Here is a 27,332-nt window from a genome sequence, read left to right as displayed (position 1 = left end):
TTTTAATAAGTAAATATTTTTCCGCATGTGACCTCTCTGTCACCAGAAGAGCCAGTCAAAAAGAGCATCGGTCATTTCATTGCTAATGTTTTGTTAAACTCAGATCCACTAGCATGGTTATGCTAGGTTTTGTGCTACTGTCAGGAAAGCTTAAAACATCATTTTCAGCTTTTGCTCTGAAAATCTTAGCTAATTTCAGCCTACTCTTTTTTCCCCTCACTTTTGAGCTCTTCTCTAAAACATATTCGACAATCGTTATTGTTTCCCGTTGTCGCTCCTTTCTCTGCAGTGCTGTTGGTCTGAAGCTTGGTTGTTTTTCTGTCTTTCCAACGTGCACACCAGGCTTCTCCCGATGAGTTATTTCTTAACACTGCCGCCTATAAATATCTTGACTATTTTGTCAGAAACCATCTTGCAAGTACTGTCACGCTATGCTCTTATGCACTGCAAATGTTATGTTGCCACAAGAATTCACTGTTAAAAGTTTCCCTGCAGCATCAGTACAAATTGAATTAAGGATGACCCGGTAAGTCTGACCAGAACTCCATTCAGCATTTCAATATAGTTTTTGTCTGGATGTGTGTCCATATCAGCTGAAACCCTCCTCGCTGCATTGTTCTCTTCCTTTATGTTGACTCTGTAGTTGCAGAGCGGTGAAAAAGTTCCCTTTTATTGCACATCTTTCCAGTCGGCACCTGTTTATCTCCAGGCATGCACTTACCTCAGCGTGTGTGAGCTTTGACAGTAATGAAAGCTTTTGTGTTTGCTGCGACTTGGAGGTTTTATCGTCGCCGTGAATCCTCCTGCAAGATTTTCTCCTGGCTTTGGCGCGTTCCTGTGCATCCAGCAGATAAAATATCTCGCTCTTGCAACAAGTTCGGTTCTTCCTTTTAATAGAAAACATCCATCCTGGGAAAATAAAAGCTTCAGACTCTTTTAGGGCAATGATGTCTTCCTTCCACGTCTGATTTCAACAGCGTATCTAATGCAGAATAGTCTTGGCTCTGGGTTTTTAATCTCATCTCATGGCTCACCCGGTCTTAACTGGTGGAGAGATTGCTTATTAGCAAAAATGCTGTGGGAAAGCTGTAGGAGGTGTTGCTTTGTTCTGGGAAACCACTAGGTGACTGACAGCGAAAGTCCTCATTATTCGCCTTCAAAAGTAGCGGCAAGCTAGAAAGACTGTTTTAAGCAACATATCTCCTAGTAGATGAAGAAATATGAGACATAATGTACGACCGAGCAAACCGACCAAACAAGCATCGGAGATACCCCTAATCTTACACAAGTGTAGATTTATGCATAAACTTTTTGACATGAATTATTGCGACCACATCGGGATGATAATGTGACGGACCAATACAAAGTCACACTTGTTTGTGAAGTGGAAGTAAAATTATACAATTACACCTTGGGTTTGTCTCTTCCAGCTTTGAATTGTTTGTCTGTTACTCTGTGCACAACAGCTCAGTTGAACTGAATTTAAAAAAATTAAATAAAACAAAATAAATCGGTGAACAACAAATTTTAAAGTGTTGATTTTCTCTTGGATTCATGTTCGGCCTTTGACTGGGCCATTTTAACATGTACATGTGCTTGAATCTAAACCATCCGTGGCTTGTTTGCTGTTTTAACTTTCTGGTTTGATGCAAACAGGGCCTCTTGTGTCTCTTTCAGAAATGTCTCTTTCCTAAAGAACAGATTCGTGGAGTGCTGAGAAGCAGTGGTCATCGACAGATTATCCCACTTGAGCCGTGGGTTGCTGCGGCTCCTCCAAATTTTTCCAAGGGCCTCTTGGCTGCTTCTCTGATCAATACGCTACTTTCTCAGCCTGTCAGTTTAGTTGGACAGCCATCTCTTGCTAGGTCTGCAGTTGTGTCTTCCTTTTCCCATTTTTGTATGACCGTTTGGAACCTGACCCTTATTAAGGTCCTCCATGACCTCTAGGGAGGTCACACCTCTGATCTCCGATGTGTTCATGAAGGTATTTCTCCTCTAAATTTCTCTCACAAACCCGTGAGCCCTTTGCAAAAGGACTTTAGATATTTTGAGATTAAATTTTACGCAAGGAGAGTATTTAGTGAAACAAATAAAAAAAAAAATAAAGGAAGTTAAAGGAGTATGACTACTACTTTTGTTTTCCAAATATGTGATTTGGATTGGGGTTTGTGGCCAGCTGATAGAACTCCAGTCGACGAACGTACAAAATAAATCACGAGAATTTCATTTTAAATGCTCAGATAGGAATCTGCTGCACTGAATCATCCTTTTATAGCTGCTTTGTGTCAGACTTTCACATCGGGGTGGTCGTTAGGAGCAGGTGGCTGCCCCGTCGGGGCGCCTGCCAATACATAATCGACCAAAGGCCTTGTCAGTGGGGCTGCATTGATTTGGCAACAACGAAACGCTGACTGGGTCATCGCAGCTCTAAACGCGCACTTATGTATGTTTTTCAGGAATGCAGAGACGTCGGCTGCTTCGCTTGTCTCGATCTTGAGCGCTTTTCACAGCCAGCTGCATGTAGATTACTCTTACAGCAGCAGCGAAATGAGAACCGACCTCAACCCTGTAATCCACTAACGTGCCATTTGACGCAGCCTCTAGCCCTACACGTGTAGAAAGATGGTGACGAAAGTCAGACGCGTGTGGGTCAAATGTTCCTGGCTGCCAAATTGTGGATGAGCCCAGTGTTGGAGGTTCCCTGGTCTTCACCATCCCCCCGTCTGTGTCGGACCCGCCCTGACACCTGCTCCCACTGTGATTATTTTGCTCAAGATTAAGATGTCATGGTACTCACTGTTTAGTCTGCGGCCTGGCTAAAAAAAAAATTATAAAACAAAATAAGGAAACCTATTTATAGCTTCGGATAAAATAATGTCCATTAATCTCAGATTATTTCCAACAGTACCATTTGGATTTGGTTGCTAAGCAGGATCTGCAGATTGCGGCAGATTAACGCTGGGCAGAACTCTTTTTGCTGTCATTGCACCATCTGGCCCACGTCAGCCAATGGCAGAGATCATGTCTGTTGATGTGAAACGCATGAAGCGTTTCCTGTCGAGAGCCTTTGACGAAGCACAAACGTAGAGAAAATTGGACAGAACAGAAATTAAGCATAAAAAAAGGGGGAAAACGCCGAAGTATGCCAGCGGAATCTTAAAATCCAAGTCATACTTTATTCTTTCCGATATACGTGTTCATTATTCTCTGTATTTCGACTCCATGGCTGGCCCCGGCTTCCAGCCTTGCGTTGTGTCGGGTTAATTGGCTACTCCCACCAGCTGGAAGTAATCTAAATACGCTGAAGAAAAGCTGCCACAGCGTCCTGGAGTGCTCGAGTGTGCCAGGGTTAGCTTGCTCGCTTCCCATAGCTGGAAGTGAGCCCTTTGATGTGATTACTTCTGAGAAACGTCATCATTTATGGATGCCTCCATTAAAGTTGCACAAAGTTTTGTTGGAAAGGAGAAAAGGGGGCACGTGGCTGGGAGAAGTGCGTACGAACGAGTGACACACAACCGGCAAAAAGTTCTCTCCTGCAGTGTTATTAGCTTTTCACTTCTTCTCCTAAAGTTACCTGGTTTCATGTGTCAGGTCTTACAAATAACCGAGGAGGCAGTCGATAGTTGGGAAGAGAATATTCGGACAGACCATTGTCACACTGGTTGTAAGAGAAACTGGTGCATACTGTGCAACTCAAGCCAAGGTCAAGTGGATCGTGGCCGTTGACGTGCCAGAGCATCGCTAAAATGGCAAAGCTTGTAAAAACAATTGCAGTCCAGGAATAGTGAGTGCATTTCTCACCAAAGGCTCTCATTTATCACAGGTGAACACAGCAGAACAACGGGTGTGCGGACATTTTTACTCTAATTTTCGGATGCATGTAAATGTGGGATACACTCAGATCCCGAAGCGGCTATTAAATTGTCTGCAAGTCTATGTTACTGCGGACCTGAGGAGCAAAGAAAATGAAGCTTTGTTGGGTGATTTACAAGTCCATTCTGGTGCTAAATGATGTCTGGCAGCGCAACGTTTCAAGCTAATCTTTTTTCTTGTATTTCTTCTTCTATCGGTTCATCTTGGATATTTTAGAGGCTGATTGCACAAATGTGCCACAAGCTATGCAGAGTTCTCTAGGAGACTTATATGAACTGGCAAAATTGATTCCAATGTTTACAGAAGTTTAACATTTTCTCTCATAGTTCTTGGTATCAAATTTCTTGACTTATTCAACTTTAAAATCATCTGTGCACATGTAAAATTTAAAAAGCTTGCTCGTTCATCTTGCGGCACTGTCTCTTCACATCATCATCATCTTCACAGAGATCACTTCTAGATACACGACTTAAGAAATTTCACTTTGCTCACCTCGTCCGATACTTAGCCTGCTAAATAAAATTATGGGAAATGTAGCTTCTGATTCTCCTTTAGTCGTGCCAACACTAAGGAACAACAACGCTGATTTTTTTTTTAGTGTTAAGCCAATTGTCACACTTTGTGTAACTAGCAGTTACTTAGCGCTTACAATAACTCGGCTTGACTGGGACGTACAAGCTGAAAAGTCCAGGAGAATATACTGCAACTTGTCTGACTCCCTTAAATACAGTAAAAAAAGGCTTAGATATTTATATAATAGGATATATTTTCTGAAATAGGGAATATTTTAGCTCTGGATCATTAAAAAGTAATACTAATACCTTGAACAGCATGTTCCATTAGCTAAAGAAATGAAGAATTTAAAAAAAGTGTGACATTTACTTGTCTTGCATATCTCTGCTCGATATTCTGCTGGACAGTAGGGTCTAGTTTGATGCTTTGCAGAGTAATGAACTGATATGAACATGTGGGGCATGTGATCCATGATCACATGTGGGGCAATCATTTGCTTTCCATTCTAAAAACAACGTGTTGATTAACGAAGTCCAGTTTGCGAACGGATCAGCGTTGCAGCTCTACAAGATGTTAGAAAAAGATTGGAGAAAGTCTGGTAAACCTGAAGCAACAACAGAATTAAAGCTATTTACTATTATAATTTTTATCTTTCCTAAAAATGTGTTGCTAAGCTATTTGTAATGGAACTGTGTGTGTATATATATAAAAATCAGCCGCTACGAAAGCCTCATGGGAAGAGCTGTGCTGCTTAGTCTTATCGAAAATAGAGATAGATTCATTCAGCAACTTCCTGATTTACAAAGGTCAACACACACCTGCCTTACTTAGTTGCCATATTTTCTAGTCTTCATCGTTTTAAAGAGAAATGAGTCAGTACTCATTAAAGACCAATCTCTCTAAATTTGTCTCTTTTTAAATGTTTTTTTTTTTTTTTAATCTTTCTGTTCTCACTCCAGGAACCTCCAGGGAGGTAAAAGCTCCTGCTGCGGTTTCTAAATGGATGGTCCAGAAGCTTAAAGGCAAGAATGAGTTCACTGTGCTGGCGACCCTCAAGCAGGATCATCTCAACTCAGGAGTCGTTCTCTCCATCCATCATTCTGAGCACAGGTAAAAACCAACGAGCTTTTTATCCCTCGCAGTTTGATTTCAATGCAGGAATACATAAGAACTGCTTTGTAAATCTTTTCAGATGTGTGTGAGCGTTAATTAGTTATGTATATGTGGAGCTGTGAAGTAGGGTTTTACCATCCTAGTTGAAAGCAGATATATGCACATACATGTTAAGAAGACATTTGACAGTCACTTATAGCTGTACAGTGACTGATTTCTTTAAATCCTCTACCAGTTCTGCTGACGTTCGCTTCCACGGTCAGGAGCACACAAAACTAAAAATTTGAGGTTTAAATGGTAAAAAAAAAATGCAGGAATGAACGGTTGCTTTGAGAGGAAGAAGCCATTTCTCCAAACCCAACATTAAAAATCCATCTACAGTTTTTCAAGTAAACTTCAACCTTATTTTTTCATAAAACGCGTCCTGTGGTCAGAATGACCACTGGTCCATGTAGAGGACTGAGAACACACTCCTAACTTGGGTTGCTGTGTGGATCTTGCTTCAGGAGGGACTGGTGCACTTAAGAAAAGACGTATTACATGTGATCAAGAAGAGTTTAGTGAGGTAGATGATTGAACAGTAGCCAAAATGCGACATACTTGTGATAAATTCAAGTAATTGACCTTAATTGCAGTTGCATTCAAAATGTAAAACATCTCATTTAGTCATATCAACAGGCTGAACGTCTGCAATCAGTTAGCATCTACGTGTTTCACACACTAGCTAAACAAACGCAGCAGCTCCATTTAAATGCTGATGTATTCGTCATCGTCCACAGGCGCTGCAAGCACGGAGTTTGTAATCGCGAGCCGCAGACCCCGTCTGCACCTGGTATGCCAATGCTTCTATTAGTTTGTGCTAGCTGAGCCGTTGGACGATCAGAACAGCAATCTGACTTTCACATAATGCACTGATTGAACAGTTTGTACATTAAAGTCAGTCCTGAGCAAAGAGCTCCCAGGGATGTTAATGACTTTCCCCCACCGCTGATTAGCTTTCCCGGCCGCTCAGATTCTACAAAGCAGCGCTGCGTGGTTTCATTTGGAAATGTGACAAGGACTAATTCAGCATCAGAAGTGTAAGCGAGTGCACTTCCAGAGCCAGGATTAATGTGCATGCATGGCTAGGGGAGAGTAAATCTATTAGATGTGGTTTGCAGATAAATCAGTTCTATTGCTACTCTTTCATGAGCATCTTTCTTTCTTTTTCTTTTTTTTTTTACTTTGAATGCGTTTCCAGGAAGCAACTTTTCTTTAACTAAGTCTGCCTTTAAAAGCAGAGGTGATGTGTGCGTGTGTGTGTGTGTGTGTGTGCGTGCTGGCAGCTCTTTTCATTAATGTCTTGTGGTTGGTAAATCTCAGTGCTGGGGAGAAGAGGATTCTCCTTGAATACTAATACTCCAATGTAAACAGCCGAACACATAGATGCTCTCCATTGTTGGTCGCTGCTGATGTTGCATCTACCAGCCGTATAGCTGCTGGTGGCTTTACATTTAAAATACTATTGCTGATCTGAGGAATTTGAGGACACATTTTCAAACGATCGAGGCGTTTAACTGATAATGGATGGGGATGGATGTTTTTTTTTTTTTTATCATGATGGGTGACTGGTGCTACTTTAATTTTTTAGGTTTCTGGAGCTGGAGAGCAGTGGCCAGCGCAGCGAGGTGCGTCTTCATTACCGCACCAAAAGCCACCAGGACCACACCGAGGTGTTCCCCTACAGCCTGGCCGACGACCAGTGGCACAAAGTGTCCGTGGCCGTCAGCGCCTCCCACATCATTTTACACGTCGACTGCAACAGGTAAGAGTTTTGGGATTCGTCGACCGGGTCTTACAGAGACATTCGTCCTTGAACTATTTCACTCCTCGTCTTGCTGCAGCCGCAAACTTTTGACGTAAAAGTAAAATGAAACGTCGGAAATTGTGAAATGAACGATACGCGATTTTTTTTTTTTTAAATCAACTTTAGCTGTAATTTCTATGCTTGAAATGTTAACACAATGATTCATTGGAGAAACCATTTTGCATCTGACAGAAACGACTCAATTTTGTGAAAAAAAAATCGTAGAAAGTGTAATCCCTCTTGAATGAACGTATGCATTGGAATTAATGCTACAAATATGACAGCGTATTAGGGTAGGAGTAAGAAAATAAAAGCAGATGCAATTACGAGAATAAAGCCATAAAATTACAAGAATAAAGACAAAATATTACAAGTATAAAGTGATGATATTGCAAACTTGTACGAGAATAAAGTCATAGAAATTTGAGAATGGAGTCGACATGCTACCAGAACAAAGTCGTGGTAATGTGAGAATAAAATCATAATATCACTAGAATAAAGTCGAAATATTATGAAAACTACGACACAAAAAAGTCAGTCTCACAACTGCGGTGAAATGAGGAATGTAGAGACTACAAAGCAAATAAGTAAAAGTAAGTAAGTAAGCATTACAAAGTAATACTTTGGTATTGGTTCTACAAATAAGGAAATACTTAATCTGTTGACACATTTGCATCACATTATCATCAGTAGCAGGACACATTGCGTATTATGACTTTATACTTGTATTATTTTGACTTTATTATCATTATGACTTCATTCTTGTAATATTGTGAGCATTCTCATAATCTTATTTCATTTTTTTCTCGTAGCCCTAAAATTCCATCATACACAGACATAGAAGCTGAGACGATAAGAAAACCATATATATTTTATCATCACATCAGCTGCCAACAATAAAGCATCCGAGGTTTCGGCTCAGTTTGCGTCTGCAGTGGTTTTTCCCCATTTAAACACAACTTTCGTTACATTTAGGCGAAACGCTTTCGAGGGATTGCAACCTTATCTTTTTATTGCTCGTCCCAAATAACAGAACCTGCATCGCTGACCTGTAATAGTGAGTCAAACTGATAAAAAAAAACAAAAAAAAAACCTCCTCTGCTGATTTCCACAAAAGTGTTTCACGCGAATTGGCAGTTGCCAAGGTTTCAGTTAAGCTGACCTCACTTCCTCCATTTTACGGAGACCTTGAATTGTCCCGCTTTTTATATTCGCACCTGTTGTATGAATTTTATTGGGGGTGTTGCAGCTTGCGTGTGACGATGCTTACCTTGGCACAGCGAAAGGAAGCAGACGGCGTCACCATGTGCGCTGCGGAGAGACGGTGACTGTTTGCGCTGTCCTTTGGGGGGAAAAAGTTTACAGGAGGATTTAAAAGAGCAGCTCCGACAACACGGAGAGAAACTGATGCCATGAAAAGAGCAGCTCCGACAACACGGAGAGAAACTGATGCCATGAAAAGAGCAAAGGCCACCAGTTGTGTGTTTAAGAATGTCAACTTTAAGTCTGTTGTGCTTTTGTTTTTTTTTTAGGATCTATGAACGGGTGGTGGAGGCGCCCTTTATGGACATTCCTGAGGATACTTCCTTCTGGCTCGGACAGAGAAACTCTGCTCACGGCTTCTTCAAGGTCAGCACTTCTCCCCCCACCCCAGAATATATTAATGCTGATGCCCGTCTTGATCTGTCATATTAGCTGGCAGCTAATGCTTCGGGCGCTATCTTTCCTCCCCAAACCCAATTTTGGTTCGTCTTCTCATTCTGCATTTGTCTCATTTGGGGTTATTTATTACGGCTCTGGGATTTAATTGCATGGATTTCTCAAGGCTTGCCATTTTAATTTGAAGGGGTTGTTTGACTCACTCTATTAAAATAGAGATTTTTTTTATTATTGTTATTTTCATCATTGTTTGTTCTCTTTTCCTTGGTCTGCAGCAAAGCCCAGCACAATTATCTCAGCAACTCCCACAATGCTGATTTGGGAGAGAGATCATTAAATAGCCTGTGGACTGTGCTCATTAAGCCCAGAATCTACGGTTCTGTTTTCCAGTCGGAGACAAACAGTACATCACCATTTACGTACAGCGATGTGCTTCAGAATGTCTCACCTGGGGAGACGCTTCAGTGCAGAAATATCACTCTACCTCCAGGTGTTACTATTAAAGTCAGTCTGCTTCTGACCAGCTCTGTGTGTGGTGATCTTGTGCATATACGTACCTGTGAGTACTTCACCCATTGCTTGTTTTCACCGTGTTAATGGGTTTCGGCCACAGATCTCATCCAGCAGCGTCCCTCTTTGATTTTGTGCGTCTTGATTAGTTGCTAGCACGGCATGTGACGTATGGACGGCATGCATGTGATGAGAAAATAACTAATGAGGCACCGAGAATGTGAGTGCTGATGATGAAATTATAAACTTTTTTTTTTATCACTCTTGTGCTGCCAGATTGTGATAACAACATAGATATTAGGTGTAAATGTTGTCAATAAGATTAGATATTTTTGGTATAATATATATATTTTTTTTCAAAATGAAATCAGGTAATTAAAAGGAAACCTTTTTTTCGTGATATGTTGAGATTTGTCTTCTGAAGGAGAGAGCGAGTACAAGACCTTCAGCAAATAACAGGAAGGCTGAACTGAGCACAGCAAAGTTTCTGTTTCATCCCTATAACCTTACATCCTGTTTCTGTCAAGATGCTGGATTTGGAAAGGCTTTCTAAAATCTCAGTCTTAAGGAAGTCATTGACTGAGGAATACATATAACTGCTGCTTTATTGCTAACTGCTAATTTGAGATGCTAAAAACAGCTTAAAAATGTTATCTCCTTAATAATTTTGAATTTGTTTTAAAACAGTATAGCACTCTGTCACTTTAATCAACATTAAGACCCTTTCTCATCGCATAAATAATAACACTTTGTAGGATCTGAATTGACAACATTTAATTTCCCTTTGGGCTCAATAAAGCATTTGTGAATTTGAATATGAAATAATAAGTAATAGAAAGAAGGCAGAATGTTTACAGTGCTTCTTACATTCACCCAGTTGCACTGATGCCTGGATGTGACGTTTGCTCAATTTGAACCCTTCTCTCCAGAGAATTATCACAGATAAGACAAGCTGACTAATATTTAGAATGGAAGGCAAAACTGAATAAGTTTCCAATTTCATTTTCATTTCATTTCAGTTGTGCAGAATCTGTAGAGCATTAAGTGTGAATAAAAGTTTATTTCATGGCATCTGATGCCATGAAATAACCTTTTATTTTTTTATAAAAAAAAAAAAAAGTTTAATCAGGACCATGTGCGCCTTGTGAGAGCCTCTGAGATCAGTTTGTCTCGCTACAGATGGCGTCTTTTTTCACATCAGTTTAGAAAGTGGTTGACTGCTCCTCATTGTCTTAAATGTCCAAGCAGATGAACAGTTACGGAGAATTAAAATTACAGCAATCGTAATACTGAATGGGTCGGGGATTTTCTTCTTAGGTTAATTGTTCTTTTACGTTTTAAATGGCGCTAAAAATGAAAAAATAAATATTTAAAACAGTTAAATATTCCTCTTTTCCTCTCTGTATGCTTAATGTAATTTTTCCATTTACCGTTAGCGCTCGGTAGAATATCCCAGGAGGTTGATTTTTCATACATCAGTTCATTTATTAGACACCTGACGGCTCTTTTCCTTTCTGCTCTCCCAAAATGATCCAATAAAATGTGACAGATTTCATATAAATCCACCCGGTTACTCAACCTCACTCACAAATTTGTCACATTAGTTGGTTAAACGCTTCACTGTGACTCTATTGCATGTTGTCGTTCAAGGCAGAATTCATCACAGCGGCTGGAGGTTATGAAATTTGCACCGTGGCCACAACAAATGTACTTTTTTTTTTTGTGGTTTCATTACAATTTTGATCCCCTATCTGCTTCCGTTTCTTTTTTTCTTTTTCATTTTTAGCACTCGCTCGTGAAAAATCGGCGCGTCATTTCGGCTGGATTTTAAATTTACGGCCAGCAAATTGAAGTGGCAAGACAATTTAAAAAACAATTTCTCCTAAGTTGTGCTGCTCCACTTTTGTAGGGGTAATAAACGCTCTCGAGGAGTGTACTGGGCCAGGTTGCCATGGCAACTGAGTATCTGTGTTTAGATGTGTACGTTTAAGGGGTGGCTGGGGTGTGGACAGAGAACAAAAGGCTATCAGTTTGGGTCTTATGCATCACGCCGAGTCTCTGAGCCTAAAGTTCATGCATGTGAGAAAACACCATATAAAACTAGCAAGTTCACATACAATCTAATTGTTTTTTTAACCTAACTTCCTCCTGTTCTCCATATATGAGATGATTCAACAGCCAAGGAGATAGGTTACCTCTCGAGTAACGTTCAGACTGATAAATATGTTTTTGCTCGCTCTCAGATTCACTGTCTTTTCCTTTAGCTTGTTTAATTCCAGAGATCCGTTCAGTAAACAGGTTTTTATTGAGTCATGGCTGACTTAATGTTTTTTTTTGCACCTTGTTTCTTTAGCTGGAGTTAAGTGATTTTATTTTCATGCACCTATTTAAGATTTCAACAGTTTAGCAATCTTATTTTGCAAGGTTAATGCTTGGATTTTATGTGAAAGTCCTACAAAAGATGCATAAATGTGTGGTGGGTGGGGGCGGAGGGACAAAAAAAAAATCAGATTTAAGAAAAAAAATGAATTCCATCTATGAAATGTATATTTGACATCAGCTCTGCTGCCACAATGCTTTGGAGAAGCATCTCCTGAAGCAATTACATCTGCAAGTCTTTTAGGTTATGCCTCTTTCAGCTTGGCACACTCAGAGTCTGAAGTTTTTGCCCTTTCCTCTTCAAAATAACCCAAGCTTAGTCAGGCTGAATGAATAGTGTCTGGATATTTTCCTTTAAGGCTACAGATCTTCTGTGGCCTCTTAACTTAACAGGCTTTGTTCCAGAATTGCACTGAATGTTAGCTACTCAGCTATGCGCCCTGCTAGCCAGCCTGCAGCTCTTTGTTTTGCTAAAACAGATGGTAACTTTCATATACCTTGTCACAAATACTTGTTTTTAAAGAGTGTTACCTTAAAAACTTGTTCCAGAATTGCACTGAATTGTGCACTGAGGCTAGCTACTCAGTTAGTGGTGCTATATGCCCTGCTAGCCAGCCTGCAGTTAGCCGTGTGTTTTACTAAAACAGATGCTAACTTTCATACCTTGTCACAAATACTTGTTTTTAAACAGTGTTACCTTAAAAAGAGTAATAGCTAGCATTTTTTTTTAAAGTTTTAAGCAGCTAAGTCAACCTCATTTCTAATAAATCCAGGGAGTTTACCTTTATGTAGCCATCAAACGCAGCTAGCTAACAGCGCAAAGAAAAAGGGGGATAGTAAGGCTACTCTATGAACCCAGAAAAAGCTCAAAGGGGATTTAAACTGCACGAACAGAAACCTTTTGAAGGTGTTAATATCATGAAACCAGAAACTGGCCCGTGCCTACTTAGAAAGCTTTATCAGGTTCTTAACATTAGCCTCTGTTATCTAATTTTTACAGTCTCTCTGTTCACTGAAAGCTAATGAAAATGCTGCTTATATGTCTGCATGCAGGGAGTGATGCAGGACGTAGAGATCCTGGTGATGCCGCAGGGATACATCTCACAGTGTCCAGATCTGAACAGAAGTAAGTCTTTCTCATCTTGTTATAGAAAATGTATTTTATTAGGATAACAACTCATTTAATTTACACTTAGTGAGACTTGACTGTTGTATTATTTTCTGGTTTAAACCTTGGTACCTGTTGTATAAAACTTTGATAATGTTTTCTTTTTTTTTTTCTTCAATGGTTCCAACTGCTATCAAGAGACAGAGAAACTTGTTGCTTCAGCTGGTTTATGCTCTGTGAAACTGTACAAAATGCACCAGCAGATAATACATTTAGGGTATCCTCATTCTGCACAAATATCCACATATGTATAATTTACATATCACGTTGAAATTGCTTCTCACGCTGGATCTGTGTTGCTTGTACTTTTAAATTTGTTTACACAGTTCAGGTGTTTTATTCAAATGATTTTCTTTTCCATATTAAGAAGCTTTCAGACAAAAAACAGAAGAAAGTTCTTTATTCCTGCTTTGTGATTATTTAATTAAAAAAAAAAAAAAAGTACAGTTAATGTATTTGAATATATGGTCTAAAATTGTTCTGTGTCGTATTTTGTGACCCAGCATGTCCAACCTGCAATGACTTCCATGGACTTGTGCAGAAAATCATGGAGCTGCAGGACATCCTGGCGAAAACATCCAGCAAGGTAATGTGACACGTTTCTGTTTGACATTTAATCCTGCTGGAAAAGATGAGCGTATAGTCTTTTAACAAAGCGAGTATAATTATAGGTGTGGATCAAAGTGTTGCAACTGCCAAAAAAATTAATAAATAAATGAAGCAAAACAGAAAGTATCAACTTGTGAATGTTCTTCTATCAGTGGAAAAGACTGTTAGAGATATAACCCTAAGTTAGAACAGAGCTTCTTGTTGAAGTAGCTTGACTTCTGATGCAAATACTGATGAGCAGATTTATGGAGGCAATTGCAGATGCTACTTTTTTAGGCAAACCTGAGCTTTCACATGTTTTTGAAATTCTCAATTTAGTTGCAAAAACATCAGCTCTGTCGCCGACGCCCACATTTAACTGGCCTGCTGACAGTTGCGTATATATCGATATCACAGCCAGAGCTAAAAGCTGTGCATTCTCAAAGACCAGAGCTGTTTGAATCATGCCAAGGGCACAAAAAAATACTATCTGGGAAACAAAAAGGAAAGAAACAAAACAAACCTACCTGATGTTGTTTTGCATTTCCAAAAAATCAAAAACATGGCAGAAAATGTAGAATTCATTTATTTTCTCTTTAAAATTGTGATCGCTTTTTGAAAGAGAGAGAGAGAGAATACAAGTGTTATTATTGTGGAAACACCAGCAGATGCTTCAACAGCAACGGTCGATAAACAGATGTTAAATAAATTAAGGATAGAGACGATCCATCAGACTTACACATCCCTGATAATGAGACAAGGGACTCTGGTGAGAGGGAGGTGAGCAGGCAAACCGCTGCACCCCGCAAAAAAACCAAAGAACCTTCACTTACATGAAATCATCAGAAAATAATTATATACAATTTTTATGGCATTTTTGTGTAGTCTACATCACCAAATGTGTTTATTTCACATTTTTGGCATTTTTTTTTAAAGTTAATTAATTTATTGTTATTTTCAGATGAGTACATCACTGGAATGGCTTTAACAATCTACAGTTTCACTTTCTGATGTAAATATACCATTCTGATGTCTTTAGTCAGATAAATCATTCTAAAGTTCAGAGGAGCTGGATCTCTCTGTTAATCAAAAATGCAAAAAAAAAAGTAAAAAAAAAAATCTCTCAATGATCACGTCACTGCACCTGATGTATTTGTGGCCTTAAGAATTGACATTAAAACAAAAACAAGCAGCAAATTGCTTTCACATAGATATTATTCACACAGTTCAATCTGCTTAGTAAATCCTGGTGAGAAATAAAGTAAATGTCCGGTGCAAAGCTGTTGCCAAAAAAAAAAAAAAATAATAATAACGAGGAGATTGCTTCTTGCCTCCCTCCATTCCACGAAAGGTGTCAGAAGCGCCAGTTTCTGCGTATGGATGTAGAAACAGACAGAATCTGACTGGAATCCTCCGTTCTTGGCTCGTAATGTTTTGTTTCTGCGTGTTTTCCGGGCGGGGCGAGCAGCTGTCCAGGGCCGAGGAGAAGATGAACGGGCTGGACGGCTGCTATTGTGAGAGAACCTGCAGCGTCAAGGGGGTCGTCTACAGGGAGGACGAGGGCTGGACAGATGGCTGCAGGAACTGCACGTGCACGGTGGGACTTCACACCTTGACGTGCGTGCGTGTGTGTGCATGTGTGTGTGTGTGCGTGTGTGTGTGTGTGTGAGTGAGAGGGAGAGAGAGAGAGAAAAACTCAAATTTAATCTCCCTGTGTGTAAAAGAATGAATATAATCAAAAATTATTTGCTTATTACGGCTGGTTCTTATGTTTACGAATGTCTGAGTGAGTAATCAAATAAACACTGTAATTAGGTGCGAGAGCGTGAGGTTTGTGTGCGTGTGGGAACATGCATTTTTAATCATGTCTGTGTTGCTGTTGTCTGAGCACACGGCTCAGTTATCCATATGTGACGCACACATGTTCACTGCTATAAATGTACGACTTAGCTTTTTACGTTTATGTTTGATTGAGTTCGCAAATGTTGGAGCTGGATAGACGATTGGATGTTGAACTGCTGCAAATTGCTGTCATTTGCTTGTATTGCCATTTTTTATTTATTTATTTTTTTTTTTTTAGTACATTATGAGATTTTCTAACCCCAGAAAAATGAAACTGCTTCCCATGGTGCTCCACGCTGAACACAAACAACTCCGCTTTGGATTATTATACTCCCAGGCATTTACTTTGCCATATAAAAAGTGTAAAGAATTATAAATGACTGGAGATATTGGGCCTGTTCCACATCAGCGAGCAGATTTCACCGTTTGTCAGCGTGCTCCGTTTTGAAACATGGCTCTCACCGAGGAGCTACTGAACTGCTCGATCCAGCCAATCAGATACCTTCACGCACCGGTAACCAACATGCAATGAGAGAGGAAAGAAAAAATAACAGAGGAAAGAAATCACATATCTCTTAATGTGCTGCACCTAATTGCTCCTGACAGATGATAATTACCATCAGGGATTTGTTCAACCCACTCAACCAATGGAATAGCTACATTCGTTATAGGGACGCTGTTTTTGCCGTTACCCGGCTGCAATTAAGGAATTAGATGGGATGCGCTTACCTTATGTGCAGCAATTAGATGTGACCTTTAAAATTCAAAGGTGAGGCATTAAGATGTTATCAATTATGTGGATCAGGTTCATAGATGTTGCTGTCACAGAGCTCTCAGCCGTGAAAACGATGTTAATTACAGGCATAGCAGCCAGAAAGTAGACGCCACTGGAATGTGTTGCATGCACTGAGAAAATATAGCTTTCACAAACCAGTTATTTATTTACCGTATTTTTTTGGACTATAAGTCGCTACTTTTTTCCCCGCTTAGAACCATGCGCTTACAGCCCGGTGCGGCTTTTCTGGGGATTTTTATTCAACCACCAGGGGGCGCTTTAGCAGGAAGTGAATCATTGGAAGTCAAAACTGGACACCCCCGATTTAGAACAAGAACATGCTAGCAGCAGGTATGACGAAGAAATGTTTTCAAACTCATATGATGCAGCTTTTAAGTTGAAGGTTAGCGATCTGGCAGTACAGGAAGGAAATAGAGCCGCTGCACGTAAACTCGGCGTGAACAAACCTATGGTCCGGCTTTGGAGAGAAGGACTGCTCCTTAATAAATCCAGCAGGTTGATTAGGACGCAGCCCTCTGCTGCCCTCTGCTGGGTCCTTATGGAAAACTGAGAGCGGCGGAGATCCCAGCGGCTTATATATGTACATTTCCAGTTTTCTTTCTTTTTTTCTTTTTTAATTTGTAGCTGCGGCTTATGGTATGGTGTGCTCCATAGTCCGGAAAATACAATATTTTTCTTTTAACTAAAGTGTGCTTATTGTGCTGAACTCTGGTGTTCAAAAGAATCAAGGGTTCAGGCTTTGCTGTAGAACTTTAAAATGGTTGTCCAACCTTATTCCATTGCTAAACCAACAATATGGGCCAGTTCTTTACTGGTTCTGTACAATAACTGGTTTGAGAACCAGCTTGGAGACCCGCTGAAATTGTCTTATCAGGTAAATGTTTGATCCTCTCCCTGTTGTTTGCTGATCTTTATGTGGAGGACTCTGTCGCAGCAGAACAGTTTAACAACCCAATTCACATTATCTTCCTGCTAAGAAATGCTCAAATGCCAATTTATTTAGGTTAGTTAAAACAGCAGGCGGTATTTGTGAACGCCACTGCAGACTTGCTTTAAGGATGTGTGGGTTTCATCAAAGCAACCAGGTTGTTTTGAATTACTCATGCTGTTCTCATGAATGGGTTTGGGAATAGCATTGTGCAGCTGTTTGCAAGGCATTAACCCACATGAATCAAAATAACTCGTGGAAAATAGGAAGCTTAAAGTTGAGCAGTTTTATCTCAAATCTGGTAGATTAAAGTGAGCAAAGTTGTTGCGAGCGCAACAACTTTTTGATTGGCTGAAGCCTCCTCCAGCTCCTTCATACAGTCAGTTCCTTCCTCAGTTCAGAGTTGGTTCTGAGTTTTTATCGGGATCTTATGTGGAAAAGGTCATCACGACATAGTTCGTGAAGTAGGCAAAGCGATTGCTATCTCATTCTAAGAACTTCTCACACACTGCAGAAACATAAAAATCATACTAAATATTTTTGGTCTACTTTCCAGAGTAAGTAGACCAAGTGTACTAAGTGTATTTCAAGTGTACTAAGGAAATACCTTAGTACACTTGAAATAAGATGAAACCAACTTATAAGTAACTTTTCAGCGAAATACGGGAACTTGTTTTAGGTCAATAAATCCTTAATATTGATGAAAAATTACTAGTTATTAGTGAAATAATCTGCCAGTTGAACAAGATCAAGTCCAAGTGGAGTTAAAATGTGTTGTTCAACTGGCACTTATTACTAGTACTTTTTCATTATTATTATTAGCTTGAACCAATCTCCTGTTTGTTGCTGAAAAGTCACTTGTAAAACTAGTTTTGTCTTATTTCAAGTGCACCAAGATACTTTCACTAGAACCAAAAATACTTGGCAAGATTGTATGTTTTTGCAATGTTAAATAAAAACCCTATGCATTTGGTGTAATTTACTCTGATACCCTTAAATGAAATCTGTACCAATTTTTTCCCAGAAGTCAGTCAGTAAATAGAGTTCACCTTTTTGTAATTTAATCTAAAGAAGGCTGCTGTGGTTGGTTTGTAGCTGGCTACAACACACATATGGAAGACGGTTCTCTCTTCAAGCAAAGTCAAATCAAAAGCCACGAGTTGAATATTTTTGCTCACGTTCAAAAACACTGCTCAGATTCTCGTCACCCTGTAGCAGCCATCCGTACCGTGACATATGGTAGTGGCAGCATCATTCTGTTAGGTTGCTCTTCCACAGCAGGAACAAGGGAGGCTGCTTGGAGGCGATGCAACCAGGCAGGGTTTGCACACTGGCGCGCAGCGCTGTATATTTTAAGAAGTCGACACGGGGAGTTTGATGGGGGCTGTGGTTGTTTGGTCACCGTTCAAACAACGTGATTTTTGTGTCTCCTGCAGAACGGCACGGTGCAATGCGAGGCCATCTCCTGCCCTCCCCCTCAGTGCCCGGCAGGCACGACTCCTGCCTACGTGAAGGGAGCCTGCTGCAAGGAGTGCCTGCGTAAGTGGAGTACTCTTAACCTCTGCACCTTCCTACACTTACGAAAGCACGGACGCTACAGCTCGGGCACACACGCACACACACACTCCAGATCAGAGCGGAACAGCCTCCACAAGCAGATCCAGAGAGCAAACACAACGCCTCCACCAGGGCTGCCTGACAATTGACCGGGGCTCCACCGTGTTGCTAAGCTACATCCTAACATGTCCCTCGAGATGAGTCCGTCCTTCCGGCATATACGCGGACCAATCAATTATTCACAAGCTGGCTTCAAAACACAGATGGCCAGCAGTCACACAGACGTGAGCCAGTGAATCTGGGATCGCTGTGTGCGATGAAAAGTACTTCCTATTTGTGGTGCGACACGCTGCCGCTCTAAGCAAAGTGAAGAGGAGCGAAGTGTTAAATGTTAAAGGCCCAAAATGAGGCGCACGCTTGGCAGCGTCTCCATAAATGTCCATTTTTTAACTTTTAGCGCTCATGCGTTCTGGCTGTGGGGATAAATAATTCTGTTTCATCACATTGCTACAAAGAGGGTCGGGTTTTTTTTTTTCTTTTCCAAAAGTCTTTGAGCTGAGCAATGAACTCTTATTAGCCTCTTCACAGCAGCAGTCTGCATCTCATATTCTCTCAATTCCACTCTCATTACAAATGGATTTCAGTGGATATTATCCTTTCACACCATGGAATAGTTTTTCTAAATAAAAAAAATGTTTTTGTAAAATGTTAGAAAAAAACTGCCAGTGTCTGGATCAATGTCCAGCTTACATGTTGTTTATACAGTCTAATTACCTTACTCTGAGGTTTATAATTGCTTATATTCTTATTCTTAGCCTTATATATATATATATCTATATATATATAAGATCAGACCTTACATAAAAATACAATAATACAGAATGTATGGTTGCATAGTATTTCTTTGCAGATTTGACTTCACACGTAGTGCCAGCCGACTTCTTTTCAGAGCTCGCTCCTTACCAACTCCCACGTTCTTCTTCTGTTGCTCTCCGACTTCGTTTGCATGCGTGACATAAGACGAGGTTCGGCTCTGTCAGGAAAAGAAACCGTTAGTCTCAGGGAAGAATAGGCAATACTACCTTAACATTTTTATCTCATTGAGCGACATTTCACAACAGTTGCAACCCATCACATTTTAAAATGTTCAAACAGCAAAAATAATATTTTTTGTTAAACTAATTAAAGTCTATTATTAATTTTGCTAGATGCGTAATTCTTATCACAAGGTGTCCACGTGTCTTTAAAGTCTTAAATTTGTGAGTCAAAAATGAAGGCCTTAAGATGTCTTAAATTCCTAAATGAACATGTAAGCTGGCCTTAAATGTGCTAATAGTAGGTCTTAAATTCTGTTATGGTGGGAATATTTAATGTAGTCTTTTTTTTTCACGCGGGACTTTTCTGTCAGGCAAAAGTTTGAGTCGCACGCTGATGTCTTAATTGCATTCTGTGCATTTTGTGGTTGAGGAAGCTCTTACTAGTGTGGAGAATTATCTGTTCTCCATGCTGACGTCTTTATGTATGAGGTTACAGAAAAGAGATAGAAGGAAAACACAAAATTATTTATTCTCAACACTAATATACACTTGCTATAGCTAGCTAGCTTTGTGCCTGTGTCGTGTAAATTTATCTGCAGTTGGCTGGACGACATTCATTTTTGCCACTGGCTGACTGATGCTGCCTACCCATCCAAGACTAGATGCAAAATAACCCCAAAACAAAACAAAAAAACTTTTAGCCTGATCACTATGGGGCCTTAAGGCTGTAGAGAGTGATATGCAGTGTGAGAAGCATGAAGCTGAATTCACAGTTATTGGTATGCCTGATTGTAATTCAGGAAGTTTCCTCAGCCATAACCTATATTTACACTTTTTTGGTCTTAAATTTGATTCATGTTGGCATTAAACATGTCTTTTCTTTATTTGACTTGCTGAAACCTTTAGATACTCTGTATGCCAGTGGCAAGTTTAACTCTGTCTGATCCAGGGTTTGTTAAATTAAAGCCCTTGTAGTGCTGTGAAGAACTATTTGCTCCCTGTCAGATTTGTTCTGTTTGCTTTTTATATCCAACCTAAACATTTAAAATCACCTTACAAATTTTAATACCTAACAAAGTCAAACCTGAGACTTTTTCAGATGATGAGCTCATTTATTATGGTGGAAAAGCAACTTGAAACTACCTGGCTGTCTGAAAAAGTAATTCCCCCCCCCCATTGTCTCGGAAAGCTGAGTTCAATCCTTGACTGATGCTGGAAAGAAGATATGGCTTAAACAGAACCTGTCTGATGACACAGATTGGGCTGAAAGCAACAAATGTCCTGATGTAAAGAAATCCGTGAACAGATGAGAAACAAAGTCATTGACATCAGTCAGTGGGGAAAGGATTACAAAGCCATTTCTAAGTGATTGGAACAAAGTAAACCACTTTGGCAGCCGTTACTCATTGCCAGTATTAGTCCAAGAACACACAGAGGTCACAAACGAAAATCACTACGAAACACCAGAGGGCCGGTTTTGTGTTCATTATTCAAAAGCACGAAGGAGACGAGCAAAAATGTTGTTTATGAAAGGATTCGAAGGTGAAAGCCACTGTTGTTGCTGATCCCCAAGAAGTTTTGAAAAATAGGACCTGAACATTTTGCCATCTCTCATGGAGCCTTAAATTTAGATTTTTGTCAGAAAATACGGCAAGTAGTTTTTGACGTTAAGTCTGAGCATACTCATGTTAGAAAGCAGGACAATGATGCAAAACATCAATATCATTATCAGTATCACTGTTTGAAAAAAACAACACAAAATACAAAACGTTTAGTTGATCAAGATTTAATGTAAATGTCGTGTGATAAGGATTTCCAGGTTCTGCACTCAGAAATATTCCTTCACACACCAATTAAAGAAGAAAATACCGCTGCAGAATGTGTCTACTCCTTTGTGGATTTGACTTCTCTCGTTGTGCAAGTGGACTTCATTTGAGAACTCGCTTGTCACAAACTCCCACACACTTGCTCTGCCGCTCTTCAGCTGCCTTTGCGAGAGGCGCTATAAGATCAGATTCAGGTCAGAAAAGAAGCCATTAGTCCCGTCCTCTAAGCATCTTGCCTCAGCATCATTTCAGGGGGTTGCAGCACGGTTAGACTTTAACCCTAAATCTGTCTGCAGCAAGGTTTCTCTTAACATAAACACATCGCTCTTAAAACCCAACACTCCTGAGCTCACTCATCTCAACGAGGTGCACGCAGCTAATGAGGCATGCTGCGGCTTTTGAGAGAGCAGCACCACGTATATTTCTCCTCAACAAAGACACGATTCGTCCTCCAAATTAAAGCCGTATCTCATTTTACTCGGCCTGGCAGGGGAGAGGGTTGCACTTTGTTTGTCTTTTTCCTTTTCGATTGTCTGCCAAGCACGGCGCTTTCATCGTCCACCGCTCCGTGATGGTACCCAACCGGTGGTGTCAATCATCCCTGCCCCTCGCATCAGCCTGAACCCGTCTGACCCCCACCGGCGCGTCATCAAGCCGTGGCTCTTTCTACCCACGTCGTTGTTGCGCAGCGCCCCCTCCGCCCTCTCTCCGGCCTCTTTCATTATTTAAAACAGATTCTCGTTAAGGCGACGCCGGGAAGTGCTTTTCTCTCTCAACACATTAACTATGTCATCACTTCTTCTGTCGCACTTCTTAATTGGGTTTAACATGCTTGATTTGGTCTGACTCTCATTTACCTGAGGCTTTAAAAAGCTTAAAGGAGCTTCTGATGATAAGAACGGAATATGTCAGGCATGTTAAGCAGCTCTGGCTTCGGTGTTGGGAAATTTGGGGAGAAACGCAAAACGTAAGAAAAAATAAAGCCTAATTTTTCCCTAGTTGTTGTTTTGTAGTTTAGGTCACCAAACCGTTACGTTATGACTTTACCAAAAGTCAGATTAGGGATTTATTCACGTTAATCCCCAGGAACAAACATGATACTTTTTATCAATTAAAATGTTATTCAACCTCAGGCCTCAGTTTTAAATCCGGGAACTTTGTCCCATCTCAGCTAATTTACCACAAAACAAAACGAATTCAGACATTTCAGTCTTTTGGTGCATGGACTGTATTAGTTCCAGTGGATGCGTTGGAGCATTACCTTAAGCTATTTACAGACAAGGCACATATCTTATTCTTTAAACTGTTTATTTACCCATTTTGACTGTTCCTGTCCAGTCGTGGGGTTAGTGGGAAACTAGCTTTGCTGTTCCTGTTGAGCTCAGACTATTTTAAAGTTTTGTTTTTTCCATTTGTTTGCTCTGGTCTATGAAACAGTGAAAACATGTTTGCACAGAATAATTCAAGCTGTTCTTTACCTAAAAGAAAGAGAAAATAATAATAATAATTAGGTAATGTAACAAAATATTTTTTGCTAGCTCACATCTTCTTGTTGACATGCCGTACGTAGGGAAAAAAAAGGCAGATCCTTATCTTAAGTATAACATCAAAAAATGTGAAGTTGGGCTCTTAAGTCTTTTTTTACTTGTATAGTGCGCCTTCTTCAGTTCATTTATGTGTGTGTGTGTGTGTGTGTGTGTGTGTGTGTGTGTGTGTGCGTGTGCGCGTATGTGTGTGTGTGTTTCTCCCACCAGCTGTCTGCCTGTTTGGTGGAAGAGAGTTGGTGGAGGGAGATCAGAAGGCTGTGCGCGACTCTTCTGGCAGGTGCCTGCTGTTTGAATGCCGGGTAAGTCAAGTCAGCACATATACTCAGAAACACGCACTGCACCCTGTTTAGTGAAAAGAATTGAATCAAAATCCTCCCCTGAAAGAAAATTGGGCCGTAACTCAGGTCGTAGCTATTACGTCATCGATGTCTGTGTCACAGTGTGCAGTATGCTGTCTGACTAAATGCTTATTGCATATCCAAAGTGGTCTAGCTTTACGAAATTCGGGCTTACCGAGCTGCTTTTTCTGCTTGAGCTAATTTTGCTGGCCTTCTTTGTCCCAAACAACTTTTTCTAAGCTCTGCAATGTGCTGCTTCACTTAACCGTGATCTTCTTTCTTTAGCTACAGACATCAGCATTCACGCTAAGGTGAAGTGGAGTCACTCTAAACCCCCTCACTGCTCTGAATCTTCACACACCAGAAACATTTACTCGGCCACATTTAACTCCTAGAGACACAAAACAAAGAAAGAAGTCAGAACACAGGGTCACAACAAAACAAAAAAGCAGAGTGGAAATCTGAGATCACTGGTTTGGTTTTTATGTAGAACACATTTACACAAACCTCTGTTGCTGTTATTATATCCTTCATTAATCCAGATAAAAGTCTTAATACTAAAATATCGATTTCAAGGGAGAACTGGTCACAAAGGCGCCAAAATATGCTAAAAATCAAACAGAATATTGACAATAGTTCCCACGTTCTTATAAGATTTTGCCACCTTAATTTTGGCCATTTGATTAATTTTAATTTCAGTAACTTTTACCCCTTGGAAATATCTTTTTTTTCCTGTGTATTTAGCAAAACGTTAAGTTGGGCTAATCTGAAGCGAACATCCAAAGTCAACTGGAAAAAATCCAGTGAACTATTGATGTAAGCCAACATCATTGTTTCATTTGGATAAAATGTAAATTTGAAGTTTGATAACTTATCACAAAGGTTATTTGTGTCGAAAATGAAGAATGATTTTAGTTCTCCACACTAGGAGCCCCGAGGATCTCCTTGGATACTGACAGAAAAGGAGAAAAGGAACCCGACATGATTGGTCCACTTTATTCAGACCGATATGTAACGTGAAACCAACATGCAGCAATTGCAGAATTTCATTTAGTCTGTTTGCAAAAATAGTGTCAAATGAATCAAACAGCAACTGAAAATCAAGGGTGTTAGAAAATAATCAGACCAAGGCAATTTAACCCGACTGCTCTCATTCCTATTGTGTTTTCATATATGTGTTAGAAGCTCCCCTACCTTTACCGTCATGAAAAATTGCTCCAAATTCACATGTCTACTTCGGCTGAGTTGTGCCTTGCAGTAGACAAGAGGCTCAGCTGAGCTCAGCTGAGCTCAGCTCCTCAGCGGTGCGTCTGTCATCGACTGCAGCCGTTTTTCAAAGCCAGTCATCAGACACGATGTTGACTCAAATTAGTTCTATTAAGTAATTATTCAAAATGTTTAACTTTTGTCCGCCTGCCGCACCAGATGGGTGCGTTGCTCACTTTTGGGAGTACTTCACTTGATGGCGTTGCACCAGACAGGCTCAATCAATCACAGAAAAGTGATCTGAAGTTTTAATCACCCGTCTGCGCCGTAACAAACCAACCGATTCCTGGGTTCCAGTGAACCGCTGGAATGAGCCGCTCCAGACAGCTGTCTGGCTCGCTCGCTCGCACCACACCTGGCCCATCTGTAGTCCCCGCAAAAATGACTGGCAGCCCCCCGGCAGATCAAAGAAATGGGGAAGGGGAGGGCTGTCAGTCAGCCCACCGCGGCAAACTTCTCCGGGCTCCCCCTGACAGCTGCTTGTCATGCCTCTGATCTTCTGTCTGCCTGCTGGCTGCGAAAGATGGCGGAGGTTTTTAGGGTGGCTGGCGAGAAGTACTGCTAGCAGGGAAACTTTTTTTTTTTTTGTTTAGATGTTTTGGAGAAAAGTTTAGCAGGATTTCACACAGGACTACGATGAACTGAAACATCACAGACAGCTTTTACCAGGAGACCATCTGAAGATGAAGTAAAACGTTTGTTTGATTGAGATGTTTGATTGTTGTCATCCTCGCTATCTCAGAATTTTAATGAGTCCAAATTAGCATCAGTGGGACGCGCACAGATTAGATCATTAGGGAAGCTGGCTACAGGCATGTGGGGGAAAGATAACCTCTAATCAGTTTCACACACTGACTAAATGCAGACTTAATCCAAATGTTTGATTCACCATTTGTCTCCTTTAATAAAGACACACTATTTCTTTTTCTCACCTCCAAACATAGATTCGGGGGTTAAAAAAAAAAAAGAAAAATCTCTGAGTGGCCCAATCCGTAATTGGACTGTAATGAACGTAGGAGGAAGAGGGAGAGCGGAACATTGGAAAAGGAAACACAATAGATGAATAATTACCTACATAATTATCCTCAGGACCTGAGAAAATGAAGGAGGATAGCAGAGTTCACCTGAGAAGTAGCTCATGGGGATTTTGATGTGCCCTTCACAGGAGCGAAGCATGCATCGGGTCGTCCCCACCGATCCCTGTCCTGAACTCAGCTGCCCGGAGTCGGAGCAAATCACGTTGAGCAGCAGATGCTGTAAAGTCTGCAGAGGTACGGGAGATTGTTCTTGCTGTAAATTCTTTAGCCAGCCCGTTATTCTGCAGTAATGATAACCAGATAGACCAGGAGTTTTATTGTTGAGTGTCGTCTACATTTGGGAAAGATGTTTAAAACACCCATAAAAAAATCATACATAAAAAAAACAAAAAAACAATTTGGGAACATTTATTTATTAAGAAAAGACTCCCATATACTGATTACTTTTTCTGGTGAAAACTGACATGTAGAAAATACACATTTTTAACATTTTCTTTAGTTTCTAGAGCAACTACTAGTGTTTTTGCCTAAGTATGCCAGTAAGAGACTCGACAGTTAAAACACCACAAAGCAAAATACATGATCCTGAAGCACAACCTTTCCTCCCGTCTCCTCTGTGTGTTTCGACCTTTGCGGATGCGCGCCTGCTGCAGGTCATGACTTCTGCTCAGAGGGCCACGGCTGCACGGAGCACTCCGACTGCGTGAACCTGGAGGCAGGAGACTGCTGCGTCTGTAAGGACGGCTTCCGCCCGCTGCGCGATGATAACGCCTACTGCGAAGGTACGACGGGGCTCTGAATAACAACACCCCGGCTTTAAGCCGAAGTTAGTTTGCCCTACACGAGAGGGCATTCAAGGCTTTCTTTCTTCTTGTTTGTGTTAATGTGCGTGAGTCGCATTTGAAAAGGTCGTATGGGTAAAAAAAAAAAAGAAAAGAAAAGAGTGCCCTCTGGGAAGAAGGTGGCATTGTGAAACTAATGTTATTTTTACACCCAAAGATTTACAGGGCAGTTCTGGCTCAGGATAACCCTGTGCATCATCCATGACAGCAGACAAATATAACAGCATGGGTGACATTGAAATAAGAAGGTGGAAAATCGAAGCGAGTTAGTGAGGAGGACGTGTGTATTGTGGCTTACAAAGTGTTCAAGACACTTCAACTTTTCTGCAATTCCTGATATTAAAGCCAAACACTTAGCTGCGTTTTATTTGGAAGTAGTGTACAGTAGTGCAAGGTGGAAGAAAAATGATTCAAGCGGTTGGGCTGTAATAGGTTTGGTGTCTTTACCCACATTCCAGGTAACACATTGTTGCCTGTGCCTTAAAATTTATGACACTTACTCTTCAAATTGCAGAGATCATTGCAGAGATATGCGTCATTGACAGCACAAGCAGTAGTGCGTGTTTACTGCATTTGTTTGCTGGTTCTATAAAAAAGCAGTTTTGAAGGTGAAGCCCTTGAAGAATGCAGAAGACTTTAAGTACTTCAATGGCCAACGATACAGAGC

At 40.5% G+C, this 27,332-nt stretch overlaps 1 protein-coding gene across 1 annotated transcript in view; it reads left to right on the top strand.

The window, feature by feature from the left end:
• Window positions 1-27,332, top strand: part of nell2a (neural EGFL like 2a) — a 102,333-nt gene that overhangs the window by 8,237 nt on the left and 66,764 nt on the right. Inside the window, exons 3-12 of the mRNA XM_007546698.2 lie at window positions 5,346-5,496; window positions 7,130-7,303; window positions 8,878-8,974; window positions 12,947-13,019; window positions 13,565-13,647; window positions 15,118-15,246; window positions 18,652-18,754; window positions 23,390-23,481; window positions 25,952-26,057; window positions 26,477-26,605. Of these exons, the coding sequence (XP_007546760.1) occupies window positions 5,346-5,496; window positions 7,130-7,303; window positions 8,878-8,974; window positions 12,947-13,019; window positions 13,565-13,647; window positions 15,118-15,246; window positions 18,652-18,754; window positions 23,390-23,481; window positions 25,952-26,057; window positions 26,477-26,605 (1,137 nt within the window). The remainder of the gene's footprint in view (window positions 1-5,345; window positions 5,497-7,129; window positions 7,304-8,877; window positions 8,975-12,946; window positions 13,020-13,564; window positions 13,648-15,117; window positions 15,247-18,651; window positions 18,755-23,389; window positions 23,482-25,951; window positions 26,058-26,476; window positions 26,606-27,332) is intronic.

Source organism: Poecilia formosa, unplaced genomic scaffold, assembly GCF_000485575.1.
Source record: "Poecilia formosa unplaced genomic scaffold, Poecilia_formosa-5.1.2 Scaffold17, whole genome shotgun sequence".
Classification (NCBI taxonomy): Eukaryota; Metazoa; Chordata; class Actinopteri; order Cyprinodontiformes; family Poeciliidae; genus Poecilia; species Poecilia formosa.
This window is presented reverse-complemented; position numbering and strand designations above follow the sequence as displayed.